The 22,159-nt window shown below is 41.5% G+C and overlaps 5 protein-coding genes across 5 annotated transcripts; all 5 read left to right on the plus strand.

Annotated features, from left to right (window-relative positions):
- Positions 1 to 3,114: 3,114 nt before the first annotated feature.
- LOC111693251 lies at positions 3,115 to 6,617 on the plus strand. Its single transcript, XM_023457528.1, has 2 exons — positions 3,115 to 3,188; positions 3,931 to 6,617. Exons 1-2 carry the CDS (start codon positions 3,116 to 3,118, stop codon positions 6,507 to 6,509), a joined length of 2,652 nt encoding a protein of 883 aa, XP_023313296.1. The 5' UTR covers position 3,115; the 3' UTR covers positions 6,510 to 6,617.
- A 1,674-nt stretch (positions 6,618 to 8,291) lies between these two features.
- LOC106649536 (venom acid phosphatase Acph-1-like) lies at positions 8,292 to 10,128 on the plus strand. The gene is made up of 6 exons (XM_014366978.2): positions 8,292 to 8,497; positions 8,634 to 8,738; positions 8,834 to 9,099; positions 9,182 to 9,335; positions 9,444 to 9,776; positions 9,861 to 10,128. The coding sequence occupies exons 1-6, from the start codon at positions 8,318 to 8,320 to the stop codon at positions 10,035 to 10,037; spliced, it is 1,215 nt and encodes a 404-aa protein (XP_014222464.2). The 5' UTR covers positions 8,292 to 8,317; the 3' UTR covers positions 10,038 to 10,128.
- A 130-nt stretch (positions 10,129 to 10,258) lies between these two features.
- On the plus strand, positions 10,259 to 11,950 carry LOC106649630 (venom acid phosphatase Acph-1-like). The gene is made up of 5 exons (XM_014367110.2): positions 10,259 to 10,491; positions 10,570 to 10,674; positions 10,748 to 11,176; positions 11,248 to 11,595; positions 11,673 to 11,950. Exons 1-5 carry the CDS (start codon positions 10,402 to 10,404, stop codon positions 11,889 to 11,891), a joined length of 1,191 nt encoding a protein of 396 aa, XP_014222596.2. The 5' UTR covers positions 10,259 to 10,401; the 3' UTR covers positions 11,892 to 11,950.
- A 242-nt stretch (positions 11,951 to 12,192) lies between these two features.
- On the plus strand, positions 12,193 to 13,988 carry LOC106649535 (venom acid phosphatase Acph-1-like). Its single transcript, XM_014366977.2, has 5 exons — positions 12,193 to 12,332; positions 12,400 to 12,504; positions 12,591 to 12,862; positions 12,984 to 13,152; positions 13,270 to 13,988. Exons 1-5 carry the CDS (start codon positions 12,243 to 12,245, stop codon positions 13,795 to 13,797), a joined length of 1,164 nt encoding a protein of 387 aa, XP_014222463.1. The 5' UTR covers positions 12,193 to 12,242; the 3' UTR covers positions 13,798 to 13,988.
- A 17-nt stretch (positions 13,989 to 14,005) lies between these two features.
- On the plus strand, positions 14,006 to 17,054 carry LOC106649533. Its single transcript, XM_014366975.2, has 9 exons — positions 14,006 to 14,110; positions 14,190 to 14,294; positions 14,404 to 15,165; positions 15,248 to 15,412; positions 15,558 to 15,680; positions 15,744 to 15,845; positions 15,909 to 16,165; positions 16,248 to 16,407; positions 16,503 to 17,054. Exons 1-9 carry the CDS (start codon positions 14,006 to 14,008, stop codon positions 17,049 to 17,051), a joined length of 2,328 nt encoding a protein of 775 aa, XP_014222461.2. The 3' UTR covers positions 17,052 to 17,054.
- Positions 17,055 to 22,159: the final 5,105 nt, after the last annotated feature.

Raw genomic sequence — 22,159 nt, forward strand, 5'->3', positions numbered from 1 at the left:
GGATGCGTTCGGTCGAGCAAGTTTTAATTAAACTGCTGCACGGCTTTGGAAATCCAACTAACCTATTACAAACCTAAAGCGTTGCAGAATTTAAAGGGCCTATATAGTTGCGGCTACTACTCCCTGTGCATTCGATCACGACTGCTTGCACAAATGATTACGAAAAATAAAATTCCAAGTTCTTTGATTGTGGCCTTATTTTGTCAGGCTAAATGTTAGAAAATATAGAGGAAAGTCGTAATTTTGACAGGATAGGATATTCATTGCTTTTTGTTCGAAGTGAACCTTCTTTAGCTGCGTTGAGCATGGAAAATTGGCCCGTGAAAAAGAGCGAGCGTCACGCGCACGCGCGAGGAGGTAAGCTAATCAAAAATCTAAAGTCATCCAAAATTATATTTCTGATACCTATATATTATTGATAGATTATTTTAGATGCATTTGTTCTGTATCAGTTTTTTATTTTTTGTTATTCGTTAATCTTAAGGGCTCAAAGGGGGCTTAAATAATTATAAATTTCTATTTATAGTACGGTGAAAAATATAGAAAAGTGAAAAAATTTTTTTTATTAATATAATGATCTTTTATTAATAGCATATTTTATTAAAATTTATCAAAAATAATCATTAATGAATAAAATATTCTATTAAATTGTATGTGGAAGTAGTCAAAGTTCATCTTATGCTTAGCTTGAGGTTGCATTGATGAATAATGATCCATCAAAGAAAATGAAACCACATACAACTCAATCGTGTCATGCAAACACTTGGAATCTTACAGCAAACAGCTATTCCAAATGCTTATCGCTGAAGGTTTATAGACTTATACCAGTTAATTTAAGTATTTGTAAGTATTCAACTGGACAAAGTACTTTCAAATGGGGTATTGAAAAAGGCTCTTATGTCTGTTTTCTGAAAAAAAATTTTTTCACTTTTTTAGCTTAATACTATAAATAGAAATATATAATTATTTAAGCCCCCTTTGAGCCCTCAATAGGAAGCTTTGTAATCAGTACGACATAACGAGTATCGAACCAATTATCATACGTGAACTCGATTGAATTTTTAGATATTAGCACGATGATGGAGATATATGGACCCCTGCAATCACTTTTGCCGTACCTGAGAAAAAAGTTAGTAAACTTCAAAGTATCATACCTCAGTCAATAAAGGTCGGATCAGGATTTAAAAAATACCATTCGAAAGGTCTTTTCAAGCAATTTATAACCATATACAGGCAAACCCCGTTATCCGCGGATTCGTTATCCGCGATTCTTCGTATCCGTGGTACCCCTATTTGTGACCCAACTTCAGTATCCGCGGTTTTTCGTTTTCATATCCGCGGTTTTTTTCTGGAGGTTAACATTTTGTGCGCGTCAAATTTAAAAATTTTTTTATTATTTTTTATTTAATTATGTTTCGACCAACACCAAAAAAAAGTTTCAATCGAAATAAAGCGCGATAGAAAAGTTCTTAATTTGGTCGAACAGATCAAAATTCTCGACGCTTTGGCAGCTGGTGAAAAAGTTGCTACAATCGCAAGAAGATTCAACGTCAACGAGTCTTCGATCAGAACAATCCGTGACAACGAGAAAAAAACTCGAGAGAATGCAAAATCTTTGGGGAAACATGCAGAACAATGCAAGATAAGTCATAAGTAAAATTTTAGTTGATGCAGAACAACTCATTGAACGAGCCATAAATCATGATCCAATAATGACTCGCAGCCTTCAATTCAAGCAAGATATAACAAAATCATTCCAGTGTTATGAAAGTTTATACTAAGATTTGATGCACAGAGTGAAGCAAAAAAGTTTGACTAAGTATTTTACTCGAAAATAAATAAATACTTTGATTTTTCATAAAAAAAAGGTGTTTTACTCTTTCGTACATTGACATTTCAGCTGGACAAGGAACCGAACCCCCCTTTTCCCATAAGAACAATGCTTCGGTATCCGCGGTTTCGGTATACGCGGTACTTTTTCGGAACCGAACCCCCGCGGATAACGGGGTTTGACTGTAAAGTATGATACGGTTCAATGATTTATTTACGAATTGTTTTTTCAATAAATAAAGAAATGAAAAAATCAGTTTTTCTCGTCGTTGCTGTTTGACTCGCCATTTGAGTAAAAGGTCTTGTAGAAATATTCGAAGCCCACCCATTTGTAGGTTTTGATAAGACCTTCAAATCTGTTTAACCTAAAATTCCTTACGTGCATCTTTCACGAAGATATGGGCGTTTACTCCACCCTAATATTTTTTGAAATTCTAAAATATTTGAGCCAAAGCCCTGAATATTCTAAAAATCTAATCCATTAATATTACTTCATATTCTAAATACAAAAACAAGCATTTTTTGTACATGGGATTTTTCCCATCTTATTTACAAAGCCGTGCACGTATGAATGAAAAAAAAATTAAAAAACGATATCAATTATTTCTCTACAGTTAAACCACAGTATCTGCGTGAAAAATGCACGTAGGACAATTTAAGTTAAACAGATTTGAAGGTCTTATCAAAACCTACAAATGGATGGGTTTCGAATGTTTCTACAAGACCTTCTACTCAAATGGCAAGTCAAACAGCAACGACGAGAAAAACTGATTTTTTCATTTCTTTATTTATTGAAAAAACAATTCGTAAATAAATCATTGAACCGTATCATACTTTATATGGTTATAAATTGCTTGAAAAGACCTTTCGAATGGTATTTTTAAAATCCTGATCCGACCTTTATTGACTGAGGTATGACACTTTGAAGTTTACTAACTTTTAACTTAGGTATGGCAAAATTGATTGGAGGGCTGTGTATGTGTATTGGTAAAATACTTGACATAAGTAGCTGAAACCAAATTTTGTTAAACTAATGAAGCCCTAAAACCTTAATTTGCAACTTCTATATAAAAAAATCGATTTATAATGAAAACAAATTGGTAAGTTAAAAATTTTTACGTGACTTATTCAAATCACGAAGCAATAATCAGTTATTATCTCACGTCAATCACGAACCACAATAATTTAATGACAGTCATCTGTCATATTTTTTATTCAGTTTTACCACGTCAGTATATAAAAACTGATTATTTCATCTTTTCCTCGTATACAGCAAGTGAAGGCCATGAAGCTACTACTTTTGTTACTTTCGTCCGCCAGTTTCAACTTTTGTTGGGGCGGTTACAGCTATCAAACCGGTATGATCCATTTAATAAAAAAATATTGAATTGCTAATACTTATTCCATTAACGTCCACATGACCAAACATTGACTTAATTTTCACCACGATTGTTTCCTACTTTATGCGCTAAAAAAACTCTATTTGCACATATTTAGACAAAAATTAAGCCTCCAAAAAGTTAAGAAAAGCATCCTTTTTTGTCGGAGAATACAACCCGAAAACAGTGTTTTTTTTACAATTTTACAGAAAAACTCATGCAAAAATCGTAAATATTGAAATTTTTAACTTTATGAAGGTTTATTCTCTGAAGAAAAATGTAATGATTAAAAAAATATATGAAACGCTAGGATCGGACTTACAGTTTTCTCTCAATCGTTGGCAGGAGCTAAAACGAAGATTTCAGCAAATTTGCTCTACAGCCAACAAAATAGGTCTTAAGACCCATAAAACATTTTTTGTAGTTTAATATGTAAGGCGATAAACCCACGACGTCTGGAATGCAAAAAATTCATTAATTGAAAAAAAAATACTTGAAAAGAAATTTTTTTGCCATTTGCAATGGAAATGTCCCCTTAACTATCAGCTTTAGAATAAAGTCATACAAATAAAAAGTCAATGTTTCTCAAAATTTTTAACGATAATTAAAAAATAACTTTGGGAATTCCATTTAAATCGCGTTGGAAAAGTGAGTCATTTGGTCGTTAATGGATTACGGATTAATATTTTTTCTCGCATTTTAAATTATTTCTCATATTTAGTTCAATACCAATATCCAGTTCTAAAGAAGTATGAAACCATAGGATCATCACAAGGCTCAAATAATTTTAATGCTTATCAAGGCTTCAACACAAAAGTTACATCAATTCAGGTTCCAGTTAATCAACAGTACGTGATAAACACCTATGAAACATCAGTCCCTTTGCAAATCAGTAAAAACACTATTGATATTTCAAATATTGATGAAAAAAACTCAAACCAAATAGTAAAAATATTTTTCAAGTTAAATGTTAGCGAAGATATTAAGCAAAATATTATTCAACTGTTAACGTTGGATTCAAATGCAAACGGTACATACACTCAATACATTTACCAACTGATACTCCAAATTATAAACTTAAACGCGAAGGATGACGTTAAAAGAACATTAATCAATCTTTTGAGTTCAAGAATTCAAGGATATAAGAGAAATGGTGGATCTAATGCAGCAGATGAACAATCGATTAAAAATCAAATAAATAGTTTGAATATAGATGAAAATCATAAACAACAAATGATTCAAATTTTAGTAAGTAACTTCAAAGCACCGCAAAATCAAACAGACAATAAAAGTGATAAAAATGTTGACCAAAATATTGGAAAAGCAACTGTTACAACTTCAGAGAATTTGAATCAAGGAACCGAACCTAGTAAGAATACTCCACAAACAGCATCCACTCTAGTTGTTTCAGAACAAACCAATATTAATCAAAATATTGGAACAGCACCTGTAACAAGTTCACAGATTTCAAATAAAGACAACCGATCTGACAAGAATCTCCCTCAACCAGTATCTTCGCCAGCAGTTTCACAACAAAGTCAAGATCAATTTGAATATCTTAATCAGTACGGACCAAACGTTAAAAGCGTGATAAAAATTCTTACTGAAAAGAATGTCCAAGAAAATTTAAGACAAAGTTTACTGCAAATCCTAATAGCTGAACCAGAAGGAAATGGTACATATGCAGAATTTGTTTTGAAGTTAATAAATGAAATCCTCAGTTGGAATATGGGTACAAATGAGCAGCAATTCGTACTTGAACTCTTAGTAACCAGAATACAGCACTCTCATGCAACTATTGAATGTTCACCTTGTGAAATATATTCTTTCAAAACTAGCATTGATCAATTAAATTTGCCTAGCAGTACAAAAACTAAAATACTATACATGATTATTCTAAACTTTTACGATATTAAAAATCGGATAATGGAAATAATGGTTATCAACAATGTACCCGAGGAATATCAGAAAAAATTACTTGAACTTTTATTCGATAACTCAGCCAAAAGTAAAGTATATGCTGAATACATTTTGCAACTAATGATTCAAATCGTTTACTGGGAAACAGGCAACGACGTCAATTCCTACGTAATTAATTTATTAGTCTTCAGAATATTACAATTCGAAGCTAATGGAGGATCTAATGCAGCTGATGAAGAAACTATTAAAAATCGGATTGCACAATTGAATACAACTGATTATTGGAAGAACATTGTAATTCAACTTCTGCTTGTAGACTTTAAAGGTCCACTTCTCCAAAAACAAGATGAATCTAATAAGATTCTCCCTCATCCAGTATCTTCTCCAGGAGTTCCACAACAAAGTCAAGATCAATTTGAATATCTTAATCAGTACGGACCAAACGTTAAAAGCGTGATAAAAATTCTTACTGAAAAGAATGTCCAAGAAAATTTAAGACAAAGTTTACTGCAAATCCTAATAGCTGAACCAGAAGGAAATGGTACATATGCAGAATTTGTTTTGAAGTTGATAAATGAAATCCTCAGTTGGAATATGGGTACCTATGAGCAGCAATTCGTACTTGAACTCTTAGTAACCAGAATACAACACTCTCATGCAACTATTGAATGTTCACCTTGTGAAATATATTCTTTCAAAACTAGCATTGATCAATTAAATTTGCCTAGCAGTATAAAAATTAAAATACTATACATGATCATTTTAAACTTTTACGATATTAAAAATCGGATAATGGAAATAATGGTTGTCAACAATGTACCCGAGGAAGATCAGAAAAAATTACTTGAACTTTTATTCGATAACTCAGCCAAAAGTAAAGTATATGCTGAATACATTTTGCAACTAATGATTCAAATCGTTTACTGGGAAACAGGCAACGACGTCAATTCCTACGTAATTAATTTATTAGTCTTCAGAATATTACAATTCGAAGCTAATGGAGGATCTAATGCAGCTGATGAAGAAACTATTAAAAATCGGATTGCACAATTGAATACAACTAATTATTGGAAGAACATTGTAATTCAACTTCTGCTTGTAGACTTTAGAGGCCAACTTCTTCACGCAAAAAAGAATGAAATCGGTTACTCTCAATCAAATGCAGCTCAAGTCAATAAAATCAATACAAGTGGTGGAAATCAAGGATCATGTATCGGTTCATGCTCTGGTTCAACAGCATTTTTGCCTCACGTGGATTGCACAAAATATTGCCAATGCTCCAACGGTCGTCCAATTGTTATGATTTGTCCATCAACTCTTCATTGGAATACAAAATTAAATAATTGTGATTATCCTGATGCAGCTCAGTGCCAACGTTGAGGATATGGAAAAACATTTAACTACAGTTCTGCTGAACTTGTTTAGTTAATGTTTTTAAAGCTACAATGAACGATATATACATCAATTGCTTTTAAATATATGATGATTGCGCAAAAAAATTGTTTTACTTTCATTTTAACTATACATTTCACGATTTTATGGAATAATAAATTACAAGTAAGTTTGAATATTCGTGTGCAAGTTACACTTGATAAAAAACTCATTACACGGCAGAGGAAGTTTTTATATTTTTGCTTATTAAAATCCTAAAAGAGGTGTATCATAACAGTGGGTTTTTTTTCGAAGCAAAGTGTCAGTTTTAGGGGTTAAATGGGGTTTCAACGGCGAATAATGACAGTTTCTCGGATTTTTTTCAATAAAAAGAATAATAGTTATATTATAAAATATTATATTTATTTATACAATGAGATCTCAAAAAACCAGCACGTTACATACAAAATTTAATGATATAGAATGTGGAAAATTTTACATAATAAGTATCACATTGTATAAATATACGTGGCATTTTACATTGCACCATAGTCCAAAAAAGTTTTTCGAGTACTAAAAACAAAAACTGTGTAAAATGATTATTTATTTAGCAGAAATTTAAGACAATGTATTGTTTAATCGATATAATTCAAAATAAATATAGGACTGATCAAATTTCATGAAAAATTCGAGCCAATGTATTAGCAACAGCGTTTATTTTTGGTGTAAATTATTTCGTTATTATATGAATGAAAAGTTTGTAATTTGCACTTATGGCTTGCCACCGTTACAACTGCGCGCTAGTTTCAAGGAATATCATTAATAAGCTCAGACACTAATGAACGCCAAAGTTGAAATTTATGCGTGATGAGTGTGGGGAGATACGCGAGCGAAAGAGAGAGAGAGAAATAAATACATATAGAGCGGGTGGAGAGTCCAACGCGCGGGCGTACGTAAGAGCTTCTATATTTCTCTCGCCCGAACACGTCTGTTTGAGAATCCAACGTCGGAGCATGCAGTGTCTGTATGCGCGTGTGGGGTGTATGCACGCAGCATCACTCTATATATAGTATACAACCTGATATATAGGACTGGAAATATTCAATCTCAATGAATGCGCACGATCGACTGTGAATACGCTACAGGCAGATATTTCGTTAAACATATATTGAAAATTGAGCGCTACGTGACTGCGGCAATATCGAAAAAAAAGAGAGAAGAAAACGAAAGAAAGAAAGAAAGAAAGAAAGAATAAAGAAAATCGTTGGGTGTATAAATATATACCGCGGGTAAGGTTCAACGACGCGCGCTTCGATGTGAAAATAATTTTTCTCTGCGCTTGGCAGAGAAAGACGGAGACAGAGAGAGAGACATAACAATAAAGCGGAGAACGAGAATTGAAGCTTTTAGGAGAGAAAGAGGAAAAGACGCGCTCGGTCTTGTGGTGGGTAGAAAGACAAAGCGAAAAATATCATGATAAGGTAAACGATACTCGTGTTGTTTGTACTTTTTGACGCACACACAGCAGACATACATACTTACATTGTCGCACGGGCGCGCGCAACACGAGTTTAGCGCGCGCCGAGCGAGCGTTTCGTAATTACCATGGAGCCTACAAACACGCGTACGATACATACATATACAATGTATATTATACATACAGACGCGCGCTCTATATTTGCCCGGCTCGGGTTGTAATGGGTGTAGGCTATATAATACAAGAATACGCGCGGGGAGCAATATTATAAATAGAAAGCGATGCGCGAAAAAGCATTTCAGTCGTATCTCGCATCGAGAGTCAAGAGGATGAGAAAGAGATGATGATCATGTCGGTGCAGTTGACGAAACTTTCGCTCGGCTCGTTGCTTCTGCTGCTGCTGATCCACGCGGTAGCTGGCCTACCCGCCGTGCTCGACGTCGACGTCGACGACAGCAGCAACGGCAACGGTGGTAGCGGCAACGGCAACGCTAGTCGGAAATTACAGCTCATTCAAGTGGTACGTCATGTATATACATACGTTAAAAGATGATTAACCCTTTGAGAGACGTTGCGCGCGAGCCCTGGGCTATTTTATATGTTACATGTTGTATGCATCATCGTGCGTGTGTATCATTATTATATTGTGTGCGCAGATATTCCGGCACGGGGATCGCGTGCCCGACAGGGGTGAAATTTACGACTCCGATCCCTACACAGACGAGTTCTGGAAGCCGCTGGGTTATGGAAAATTAACAAAAGTTAGTATGCATAATATTAACTACACACCGTCTGGTGTGACGTACGAGCGATGTGCGTACGTTTCGTTGATGTCCATAATCATTGTGATTGAAAGGTCGGAGAGAGGCGCGAGTTCGAGCTCGGCCGCATGCTGAGGCGACGCTACGACGACTTTCTCGGCGATTACGAGAGCGACCGGGTCTACTCCTTCACCACCGACATGAATCGTACCAAGCTGTCGCTGAAGCTGGTGCTGAACGGACTCTATAACAACGAAACGAATTGGAACGAGAACGGGAATACGCTCCTCGAGGAGTTCTCGGTCGACTGCGTGCCGGACGGTGGCAACGTTTTCCGTCATCCGTCCAAGAAGTGCTCCAAGTAAATTATAGTTCGGAAGAGCTCGAGCGAGGCTGCATTCGAAAATTAATCAAATTCCTATTTATCCGCATGTGCACCGTAGGTTCGGGAAATTGTACAAAGAGGCGTTGGACGCGAACGAGCCCAAACTAGACAAGTATCGCGAGCTTTTCGATCGCATAGAAAACAGCACGCACTTCAAGCACGAGTACAAGATCAAAATTGGCAGTAGACTCTATCGTAATATACGCTCGGCGGTGAGTTTGTGTAAACAACGCATAACGTTATCTCACGTCTTATACGATCATGTACATACGTCATTTTAAACGTATCATCGGCATTGTGTTGTTGTTTTTTGTTCGCAGTTAGCCTTGGGCCTACCCATGCCGGGTTGGTGCTCGGAAAAGTGTTACGACGATCTGCGCCACATAGCCGGTATAAATTTCGGCGTCTACGTGCATGCAGCAAACATAAGCCGGATCACCGTGGGCCCGAGCCTCGAGATCTTCCTGAAAAACATGCGCGACAGCGATGAGAAATCCAGCGCCAATAAGATCTATCTGTACAGCGCGCACGATTACAACATCGCCACCATTTCCAAGGCGCTCGAGTTCGAAGGGATTCCCGATTTCCCGGACTTTGGCAGTGCGATAATGATCGAGAAAAGGAAGGATGAAAATGATAATAGCTTCGTGAAGGTGAGGCTCGTTGCGCACACGAATGATTGTAATCGAATCGAAATATATACAATGATTGCCAATAATTTTATGCATTTAATTTAGATGCTGATGTGGACCGGAGTCTCTGAGCAATTGATTACCCTGAAATTGCCAGACTGCGATATCGAGTGCCCACTGGAGCGATTCAGGACTATCTTGAAGCCCCTAATGCCTAAAGCACAGGACAAAAAGTGTTACACGTCGAAAGCGAAAAACCCGTGCGTAAACGTCAACACGTAGTACGCAATATTTTGCAATACATACAACTTTTATACTATAAAAAATCAAAATAATGTTTTTTTTTTGTAAATAAACTCAACTTGCGTAAGCAATTTCTAAACAGCATTCTCTGTGTAAACATATATTCACACTCGTTTGACTAATATATCATATTCAAAGATAGCAGGAATTTACGCGGCTCGGAGTTCTACTGCGAGCTCGCTATACAATAAAAAAATTATTGCCTAAGATATATACACCTCGCGGTTTTTAATAACTCACGAGGTTGAATGTCTGATAAGTAGCTCGCACATAGGAAAAAGTACGCGGCTCAGTCCCGAACGCGCCGATCGCGGGATTTGTTCTTACTTTCTCGACGTCGACGATGATGCGCAAGCTCACATTATTAGCAGCGACTTGCTTGTGCTTTTGCGCCGCGGACAAGCATCAATACAGAGTAGAGCAGGTTCAAGTGGTGTGTAATCGGTTTCACTGTTTTTATTTTGTTTAAAAAAAATTTTTAAATATTTATATTGACACTTTGTATCGTCAGGTATTCCGTCATGGAGATCGCATACCAGACAAGTCAGAAGTTTACGAGACGGACCCGTACGATAAGACACATTGGAAACCCGGCGGCTACGGCATGCTAACCGACGTGAGTGTCAATTGACATTTTTTTAATCAAATTTTTATCTGCAACCAATAATAATGCATAAGTGCATCCGCAGAAAGGCAAAAAACACGCCTACCAGCTCGGTGAGGTGTTACGCGAGAGATACGACGGTCTGGTCGAACGTCAATTCAACGAGGAGGAGGTCTTCTCGTACAGCACCGACTTCGATCGTACACAGCTATCTCTGCAGATGGTGCTGAACGGGCTATTTGCACCGGTTCCACACAAGCCCTGGAATCAGATCAAGGATTTCAAAAAGTTCCCGATCAGGGTCAAAGCCAGGGGAAATTTCATGCGACCGATCAAACTCTACTGCAAAAGGTACAGGACCCTGTACGAGGTGGCCGAGAACGATCGAAGTATCTTGAAGAGAACCGAGAAGCACGAGAAGTTTATGGACAAGGTGCGCGAAAGCACCCAGTCACCTGAGAGGACGAAGACACCGAAGCTTGCGACTCGTTTGCTCGGTAATTTGGACTCTGTCGTAAGTTTTGGCATACATTGAAAAGAGATTCGAGAAAAATGAGAGAAACTTGTAAACGATGTATCATACAGATCAGCATGGGACTGCCGATACCCGACTGGTGCACGGGCGATTGCTACAAAATTCTTTACGAACTCACCGCCGTACACATCGACACCTACGTCTTGACCGAGGAAATGCAGCGTATGGTCGTCGGTCCTGCCGTCAAAATCTTCACGAAAAACCTCATGCTGGATGAAACGACAGCCAAAGATGATCCGAAAAATAAGATAAAGATGTTCCTGTTCAGCGGCCACGACATCGGGCTGTCTACCATCTCGCGAGTCTTACGCATGAAGGAAGTACCCTTGCAGCCGGCCTACAGCAGCGCTTTGATCATCGAGAAGCTTCGCGACGAGGCAGACAAGGTCTACGTGAGGGTGAGGAAATTTTTTGTACATATGCACTAGCTTTATACACTGATCGAAGTTTAATCGATCGGTCGATTTGTGCGCAGATATATTACTACGCCGGAGCCACGGCCCAAATAATCCCGATAAAGCTGGAATTTCCGGAGAAACCCTCGTCCTCGGTGCTGGGCATGTTTAAATCGAAACACTGTAAGCTCGAGTGTCCGCTCAAGAGCTATTACAAAATCGTCAAACCCTGGCTTCCACACGCCGACGAAGAAGAATGCGAGAGCACGACGGCGAGCGGCTCGACCAGCTCGACGTAAAGTAAAAAAAAATATATGTAATATATGTACGAAAAAAAAAAAAAATGAGGAAGAAAATGTTGTCCATCGATGAATAAAATCGTTTGCGAGAGAAGTAAAAAAAAAGAAAAAATTTTTTTTCATCGCTATGTGGATGCTATATTACACGTACGCTATTCTTTTTTATGATCCTCCTTCATGCATGCGCACCGCGCTTTATCGATCGTAAAAAGACTCGGCAATTAACGTACGAAACTAAAAGTATAAGCTCGTTAGCTTTTGCGCGCGCACACATATACATTGGTACGAAAATACAAAGAAGAAAGAACGAAAAAAAAGTTTGAAAAAAATACCAGTAGATTACAATTCACAATGATCGCGTACGCGAGCCTGATACCATGTCTTCTTCTGTTTATCGTTTGCCGGGGCGAAAAGGCGACGAGGCTGGAACTGCTGCAAGTGGTGTGCAAGCTCGAGTTTAATAATCGTGTTACATCAACAATATTGTACAAAACTGCTTCTCTCTCAGCTTTTTCAAAACGGCGATCGTACGCCGACGATCGAGGAACGCTACCCGACCGATCCTTACGACGACGACTACTGGCAGCACATGGGCTACGGCGTATTGACGTACGTAAGTACAATGCAAGGACAGGTGCGAAGGGAAAATGCCGAGCGAGAGTTGATTCACGCCCGCGCGTCATAATGTACGAATTGCAGCACGGAAAGAAACGAGCTTACGAACTCGGCCGAGTGCTGCGACGAGAGTACGACGACTTTCTCGGCGAGTACAGCGAGGAAAAGGTCTATCCGTACAGTGCCGATTTTTCAAGCTCGAAGCAGACCCTGGCCTGGGTTCTGACCGGTGTCTATCCGCCTGGCGAGGAAGCGCAAGAGGAGTGGAGCGACCCGATGCCCCTGAGATCCTTCACGATGCCGCACCAGCCCGACCGCCGCAACTGCTTCAAACCCCCGCGATTGCATTGCCGCAAGTAATAGTACACACCGTAATATCTTGGATATATATCACGCGCCTCGCTGAGTCTACGAGAGCTTAAAACCGTTTGCTTTATATATATATATGCGGTCGCAACTACTGCCACTACTTCACAGGTACCAAAAGTTGCTCGAGCACGCCCGAAGATCGGCCGAGATGTGGCGAGAGCTGATCAAATACGAAAACTTCACCGCGTGCGTGCGCAGCGAAACTCAAGTTTCTTACGCGTTGCCCGACAATCCGAGCGTCGCAGCCACCCACTTGCTCGACAACTTGCGAGCGGTCGTGAGTGTCTCTTTTATCTTATGAAGTTCGACGCGTAGTTATACACAGATAGATCTGTCTCTCTCTCTCTCTCTCTCTCGATAATTGACGCGATTATTATCGTTGTTGCCGCTGCAGTCGAGCATGGGTTTGGAGCGGCCCGGCTGGTGCGCCACGAGCGACTGCACCGACAATCTCTACAGCCTCGCGAGTCTGGACTACGACGCGCAGGTGCAGAGCGCCGAGATGCGCCGTCTATTCGTGGGCACGACGCTCCAGGTGCTGCTGCACAACATCGAGCAAGGAGGTGACAAGAGGATCTACCTGTTCAGCGCCCTGGCCTGCAATCTGGCGGCGGTGGCGAGGGTCCTCGGCATGCTCGACGACGTGCCGGCCGTGCCCAGCTACGCGGACGCCCTGATACTCGAGAAGCTGCGCGACGAGACGGACGCGGAGCAGGTGTACGTGCGAGCGAGGTACTACGAGGCCGCCACGGCCAGCCTGCTGCCGGTCAAGATGACCTACAACAGCAAGATCGGCAAGCTGATCAAGTGCCTCAAGTGCACCAAGTACTGCAAGCACAAGTGCCCGCTCGAGACTTTCAGGAGGATCGTCAAACCGACTCGTCCTACGGGCGAGGATTACGATTGTGCCATAGCAATTTGATGTAACGCTCGCTGCAATAAAACGACATTTCTTTCCTCGTTCGTTTCGTAGTTGCGCAGTTTTTTTTACGATAGTCGTTGTACTTTCGCGGTCACGACTATTTCGATCAAAAAAAATGAGCCATACTTGCAGCATAATGTCTTCCAAGTAGTGTAACTGGCAAACGAGCATTTTTCATGAATAAATGTGAATAAAATTGGCAAAAATCATGAAGCGAAGAGTGTGGTTTTTCTCCATGTTTCTCATTTTTACCTGGCAAAATTCGATAGTCCACGCGGGAAATCCGGAACTCACATTAAAACTCGTACAAGTGGTAAGTATAAATCGCACAGAGTCGGGATACGATGAATGAAAGCCGAAATTTTACGAGCGCGTTACCGAACATTTTCAAGATATTCCGACACGGCGATCGTACCCCCGACAAAGGTGAGCGTTACCCGACCGACCCGTACGACGCCAAGTACTGGGCACCCATGGGCTACGGACAGCTGACAAAAGTAAGTGCGCCGTAAATCCCACTTTATGCACGATAAATATTTTTTCTACCAAAATTCACCAGCTCGGCTTGCGTATGTTATTATTACATATCACGATCCGCGCGCACAGATGGGCGAGAAGCACGCCTACAAATTCGGCCAAATGCTGCGCGCCAAGTACGGCGACTTTCTCGGCCCCTACCACCAGGAATTCGTGTACGCGTTCAGCACGGACTTCGAGCGCACCAAGCGCACCCTGCAGCTGGTGCTCAATGGCCTGTACCCGCCCACGCCGAGCCAGCGCTGGAGCGAGTCGATGCACGTGCGACCCTTCCCGGCCCACTTCCTGCCCAACGCGCAGAACTTCCTCAGGCCCGTCAGAACGAAGACGTGCCCGCGCTACAAGAGCCTCTACGAGCAAGCCATCAGGTCGCCCGAGCTCTGGGCCAAGCTCGACACGTACGAGGACTTCATCGACCGGGTGAGACGCGACACGGGCTTCGTCAATCTGCCGACCAAGACGGGCAGTCGACTGCTGGCCAATCTGCGAGCGGTCGACAGTATGGGCCTGCCACAGCCGATCTGGTGCTCGCGCGAGTGCGCCCGAAATCTCTACGCCCTGGCGAGTCTCAACAACGACGTCTACGTGCAAAATCTCGAGATGCAGAGAATCGTGGTCGGGCCCACCCTCGACGCGCTGCTCAAGAAGATCTACAGGAACGAGCGCGAGGCCAGGGATCAGCACAGGATATACCTGTACAGCGCGCACGACATCAACATCGCCACGATCTCGAGAGCGCTCCGGCTCAAGGACGTGCCCGAGATACCGGATTACTGCAGCGCGCTCATTTTCGAGAAGTTGGTCGATAAAACGAACAAGATTTACGTCAGGGTAAAGGGAGCATAATGTCTTTCGTACTTTTTTTGCGAACCCAAAAAAAAAAGTTTTATCCTTTGACTTTTGTATTGCACAGATAACGTATTACACGGGAGTGACCAATCAGCTGATTCCCATAAAGCTGAGAGCTCTGAACGTCAATGTGGTTCACAAAGCTTTCCCCTACTTGAAACCGAAAAATTGCCCCGTCGACTGTCCGATAGATGCTTTTTTGAGCATTATTCATCCGCTCATGCCGCATGCCGAGGATAGACAGTGCCACGATACTTAAATACGCCAAAGTAGCTATATTTTATGGTCACGAAATGTTTAGCAAGCGAAAAATAATAATAATAAAGCTATGTACGTACGTGCATAAATAGTCGTTTTTACTGATATTTCAACAGCTCCATTGTGCACCTATAATAACGATGCTCATACGTTTCTATTTTACAATATGTTTTATCCATACTGTAGCTACAGTTATCGCGGAAAAATCTGCAGACTACCAAATTGATATCGTCCAAGTCGTATGTATATAAAAAAATGTTTGTATTTTTTTCCATGGAATATAAGGTATGTGAAACTTGTAGTTGATAGCAAATGGTGACCGCACACCGGAAAAAGATGAGACCTTCCCGAAGGATCCTTACAATTCGACTTGGAAAAAAACAGGCTATGGCAAATTAACCAAGGTAAGTTCGATTAGAAATGTCAAAATATTTCAAGTTGATTACAATTCTCTCTCGATCTTTCAGCGGGGAGAAAAACACTCTCGCAGACTCGGTGAAGTGCTGAGAAACAGATACAACGACTTTCTTGGCGATTACGATCCCAGATATGTTTACGCGTTCAGTACCGACGACGAGCTCACGAAAAAATCGCTGAAAAAGGTGCTGAAAGGACTGTATCCGCGCTCGAACAATCCCAACTGGACCGAGCTGCAGAATTACCTCGCCTACACGGAGAAAAACGATCTGAATTTTTTGAGCCCTATTCCTAAATTTTGTACCAGGTATACTTGTATTGTTTTCTTTTTTTTATACAAAACCATATACAAAGGAAAGATACCGATTTTTATGAAAATTTTTTTGCAGATACGTCAATCTTTACGAAGCTGCGGAAAAATCACCGAAAATTGTGAAAGAGCTCGGCAAATACGAGAGTTTCATATGGTACCTGAGGATGGAGACGGGATTTCCGCACATCCAGCCACAGATAACGGGCAGCAAATTGATGAATTATTGGCTCTCCGTCGTAAGTAATAAAAAAGCGTAATAATACATCTCTAAATCTCGATCGCCTATCAATTGAAAAGGTCGTCGAATGGACGTTTCATGTACCCCTCACAGAGCAGCACCGAATTGCCATTACCCGAGTGGTGCTCCCGCGATTGCCTGAAAAATCTCTACGGCCTGGCGGCTCTGCACACCGAGATCTCCGTGCTGAACAACGATCTGGCTCGCATGGCCGTGGGCCCGACCCTGGAAATCATATCCCTGCGCTTGGCCGACATGAACACCGGCACTACGGTCAATCCCACGAAGATCTTCCTGTACGGAGCTCGCGACAGCAATGTGGCCCTCATGACCAAGGCGTTGAAGCTCAAGGACCTGCCCGAGGTGCCGGACTACAGTAGCGCCCTGATCTTCGAGAGATTGCGCAACAAGAAGGGCAAGGCGTTCGTGCGCGTACTGTACTACACCGGCACGTCGGACCAGCTGATCCCCGTGCAGCTGAAGAAGCCCAAGCACAACCCCCTGACCAATGCGGCGTTGAAGTGCATCAACTGCTTGGTGTACTGCGACAACGAGTGCCCGCTGGAAAGCTTCGCCAAGATCGTGGAACCGCTGATGCCCAAGCCCGAAGACAAGGAGTGTATCGCCAAGAAGCCTAAGTAGAAATAAAAAAAAGAAAAAAAAAATGTTGGCGAATTTTTTGCGACACGTGCACGCGCTCCAGCGAGAGTTTTTACTTTGTCAAGTTTCTCTCTGTGCAAATAAATTACGCGCGAACATTAGCGCGGATATAAACGAGCAATTGAATATCACACTGTACAAGCTTAATATATATTATATAAAGAGAGTTGAAAGGCGTCGCCACCGCTGCCGCCACCCAAGCGACAGATGTTTTGTTGCTGCACTGGCAGCGTCGTGCTTGATTATAGATTCGTCAAAAAGTGTATATATAAGTTTTCATATTGTTTAATCGTTAATAAACACGTCGCGGAGAGATGCGAACACGCGGTATAAACTTCCTCGCCTTAGCACGACGACGACACGGTATATACACTCGAAACTTTTCGCGTGACTCGACACACCAACTTGTCCGGCACAGCAGACTACATGTTGATTTTTACTCTATACGTGTGTCTCGTCGAAGAAAAAGCCAAACACATCACAACTTTGCGTGCATGTAGGAACAGACGTGTTTGAATAATATAGAATAAGCGTCTCGGTGATATATTTCGCGCTTGATAGCACGCCCACACACACACACACACACATAGATATATGCGCACACAAACCGGTGTAAAACAATCATGCCAGACTTGAGACCATCTATTCCCCATATATAGCCTTACACGACGACGCTCTGTGCTACGTAGAGAAATACATCCTTTTGCCGTAGCTCCGAAAATTTCAAGCCTCGACGACGACGACGACGACGACTACGATGGCACACCGCAACCTTTGAACTCATAATACATATAGCCAAGCTTTCTCTCTCTCTCTCTCTCTCTCTCGCTCTCGCTCTTCCTCTTTGTGAAGTATATAGTACGTAGAGAACTGCGAGAACATACACACACACACGTACACTCGAACATAGCCGAGCTCGCGAACGGGTGTACCTGACAGATTTCTGCTACTCAAAGTTTCCCTAGTTACACCCTGGCTGTAGCTAACTCGACAAATTGTCGGAGGCCTCTTATACACTCGATACTTTCCGGAGCGGCTGTGCTTAAGAGACCTAATACCCGTACGTATAGTGGTAGTACCTAGTCGAATATTAGAGGGATACCTGCAGCGCGCCCAGGCCGAGCTCTTTTCTTCTCTTTTTTTCTCTTCCCCCAATCCTTTTTTTCTTCTACTTACTCTTTCTTGGGCTCTCTTTTTATTTCAGCTAATAAATACCCGGCCCGATCGATGTGCATTACGTTCGGAGAGCAAAGAGTAAGAAGCTGTACACAGTCGAGCAATCATTACTATATATATATGTAGTAAAAAAAAAAGATGAAAATCGGCGGGATGCTCTTTATTCCATCCTATATATGGGCGAAAGTAGTGGTAGTAGTTTCGCTTTTTGTGTAAAAAACTCCACATCGTATTTTTTCCCATTGTCATAATACTTATACGGAGAATTTGGCATTCAGAGTCAATCGTTTGTTCGTTAAAGGAAAAAAAAATGGGCCGAGCGAGAGAGGGAGAGAGAGAGTAAGAGAGCAAGAAAGATCCGCTGCTGCACTGTGCCGCGGTGCTTTTGTTGTAACCAGCTTTTTCTTTATTACCGAAGCTCAGCCGAGGAAGATATGATAATGTCTGGGGCTTGGCAACTTTTATTTCTCAAGTTGTAAAGCACAAAGCTGACAACCGCAAGTTTTTCCTCTCTCTGTCTGTCTCTCTCTCTCTCTCTCTCTCTCTCTCTCTCTCTCTTTCTCTCGCTGCACTTGGATTTATGACTTTCATTAAAAGTCGCAATAAAAAATGAATGTACACAATATACCATTATTCGGTGAAAAATTTTAGGTTTTTTTTCTTCTTGTGCTTTACGTAGAATACATTATTAGATAAAGGGCAATACGTTTACTAATGTATACAACACAGTTGCCGCCACGTTCCTTGATAATAGAGTGGAGCAGTAGATGTGTCTGTTTTTTTGTGACTTCTTTTTCTCTCTCTCTCTCTCTCTTTTTCTGGCATATGTACGGTATAAGAAAGTCAAGCTTTATACAACTCATACCTTTGGAAAAACTGGAAAAAAGAGAGAGAAAATGTACACATAAAAAAGTTTCGTTCGAAGCGAGAGGAATGTAACGGAGAAGTTCATTTGCATATATTGAAACTTAAGTTCTTATATAAGAAAAACCAGCGCGCGCTGCGAGTGCGAGCATGGGCCAGTTGGGATTTTATCTGTCCTGCGCACTACCCGGCAATACTTTATTCGGTTAACTTTTGTATAGCGCGAGTAGAGCCCATAAAATATATATACTCTCGCGCAACTAGAATCACGTCATTAAAATTAGTCCCATCGATAAGATCGTTTTTGTTCTTTCTCTCTCTCTCTCTCTCTCTCTCTCTCTCGTTCGACGATTTAGCGACGACTAATTGGTTTCGCGTGGCATCGAAATTTTTCTATCGCCTCTGCGCGCCTTATACCGAGCCTGCACCCTCCCCCCTCGTAAAATTGAAAAACTTTAAGCGCCGCAGCCAAGATCTTCGATTACATCGTCGATAAAGAGTATCGATGAGATTCATTGAGGCAAAAATTAAAAGCTTCGAGCGCGGAGAGAGCTCTTAACTTTCTTAAAGCGTCTCCTTCTCCTGCTCCTCGTCATCCTCCACCCTCTTCTTCGTCTTTTTTCCGCTTCCTCTCTCTCTCTCTCTCCCTCTCTCCTTCATTTTTATCCTTTCGTCGTGCTATTTTAATTAAAACAAGCCCAGAGCTTTTGCCCAGGTGTATATATGCCACTAGGGTGCACAGGAGCAGTTGAGAGAATTATGTATTTAATATATCTATATACAGGCGTTTATATACGTAAGCTGTCGAGCCCATGGAAAATGCAGTAATTGCGGCGTGGCACCGGCCCCACGGCCGCTACCATACCCCCGCGCCCACCGCTACCACGACAAAGTTTGCTCGTGAAAATTTTTACGCGATGTCATTCGCTTGAGTAATTGAGCAAAGTTCACGCGCGCGCGCCCCGCTTATATATATTTCAAAAAAGGACCATCCTTCATGCTCCCCACGGAGAAGCTCGCAAGCACATACACGTACGATACGTATAGGAGCGCAGCGCCCGCACGTACGATAGTAGCTGCGTACCACCCCGTAGCACGCCGAGCTTTTAAGTAGCCAATCGATGTGTACATGTAGTACACCCGGGGCTATATACGAGTGTGTATACGAAGGAAATATATAAAAAGTGCATTTACGCGATTTGAAAATATTGAATTTGATCGATCGCGCGCTCCGGGATAAAAGTTCAATTATTATTGCGCCGCTGGTGTGAGCTGCTGCCTGTGACGTACACGCGTAAGCGAATAAACAAATTGAGCGCCATTGTATTATTCAATTGTGGCAAAATTCCAGGGCAATAGACTCCCACCGGCTATAGATCGATTTTTTTATTGTACAGTTATTTTATTTCCTATTTTTCACCCTGTATTCGAGATGTTAAAACAATTCGAGAAATTTGATCAATTATTTTTTTTTATCGAATCATCTACTGCTATACAAGGCGTAATAAAGATATTTCACCGATATTTCATCGCTCTCTCTCTCTCTCTCTCTCTCTCTCTCTCTCTCTCTCTCTCTCTTTCTATTTCAACGAAACAAATAATATAACTAAATTAAAAATTCCATCGCGGCTTATTATCCAATAATATAAGGAAACTTGGACAGAATAAGACGTCAAAAGGATCTTGGGCCGCTTGCAGTTTGTTCGGACTTCTAATTAAGACTCCCAATCCTACTCAGAACAAATACATTCATTAAAATTTGAGGCAAAAACCCGCGCGTCGACAATCCCTTGAAACGCGCGGCGGCGGCGGTGCGTCGTCGTTGCAGTGCTCGTCGTCGTGCTGCTGCTGCAGCAGCGCGACACAATATAACGATCCGGAAGGAGAAAAAAGCACTTCTATCTCTGGAGAGAGAGGGACTATATCGTTTTGCCAGAAACAAAAGACCGATATAATAATCATCGAGCTACCTCGCCGATGTATATATCGCGCTATCTCGAGGAAGAGACAATTATCGTAAAAGCAGAGTTTCTGCAGACTTATCGTTAAAGAAGGGGGGAGATGGGGGCCGGTAGTAAAATCCGTCAGATTCAGAGGTCTCGTGCAGCTACACAATCGCAGCGGCAGCAGCAGCAGCAGCAGCAATGTGTGCCAGTGAAGGGTGAGCCGATGCATATAATATTAATCAGGCACCTGCAGCTGCCGCAATTTTATTTTATTTTTCTTTTTTTCTTTATTTCTTATAACAACGCGTAGTTATTAAAAAGCAACGCGTAATCGAGCTTGCGATCGCCCACGCGTATTTAAAATAACAAGGTTAGAGCAACAACAGAAAATAAGAGGGAAAAAAATCGAGCGTATGTGTGCGCGTTAACGCTCGCGTCGAAAGCATTCTCAAACAATTCTGTAATCTGTCGTACACAAAAAGTGTAACACAACGACTGGAGCCGAGTTCGAATGAATCGTCTATACATTGCACGCCGAGCGAGCTTGCGCAAATGTTGATCGTGATCGACGCTCGATGAGGTGAAAAAAACGTCTCCATATCATCGACCCATCAGCAGAGCTCGCGCCAAGCAAATTTACTTTTCTCCCTCTCTCTCTCTCTCTCTTTTTTCTTAGACCAAAGATAAATAAATGACTCGGTAAGAGTCGTTACGTTATTTCTGCACTGCAGCTGGGCATACATAGTACGCGACGAAATAGTTACGTCGAGCGCTAACTCGATGAGACAAATCGACGGTGTGTGTGCTTAATATATGTGTGTGTGTGTGCTGCAGCTAAAACTACACGTCGTAATAATTACTCGTACGATTCGGAGAGCTGCGCTGCTTCTACAGAGTTTCGCTATCTTATGCATTAACGATGAAAGCCGGCCCCTTGATGGAAAAAGCCGAAATTGCATTGTATCAAGTAACTGCTCTTCTTCTACCTCTTCTTCTTTCATTGTGTGCAGCAGCTCTCTCGGAGCTCTCTCCGTCTTCAATTCATTTAATTTTCCTTATATATATATACACCCTCAAAAAGCAGAAGCAGCAGCGGCTGCACTA

This window comes from Trichogramma pretiosum, unplaced genomic scaffold, assembly GCF_000599845.2.
Source record: "Trichogramma pretiosum strain Unisexual culture from Peru unplaced genomic scaffold, Tpre_2.0 scaffold43, whole genome shotgun sequence".
In the NCBI taxonomy this organism is placed as follows: Eukaryota; Metazoa; Arthropoda; class Insecta; order Hymenoptera; family Trichogrammatidae; genus Trichogramma; species Trichogramma pretiosum.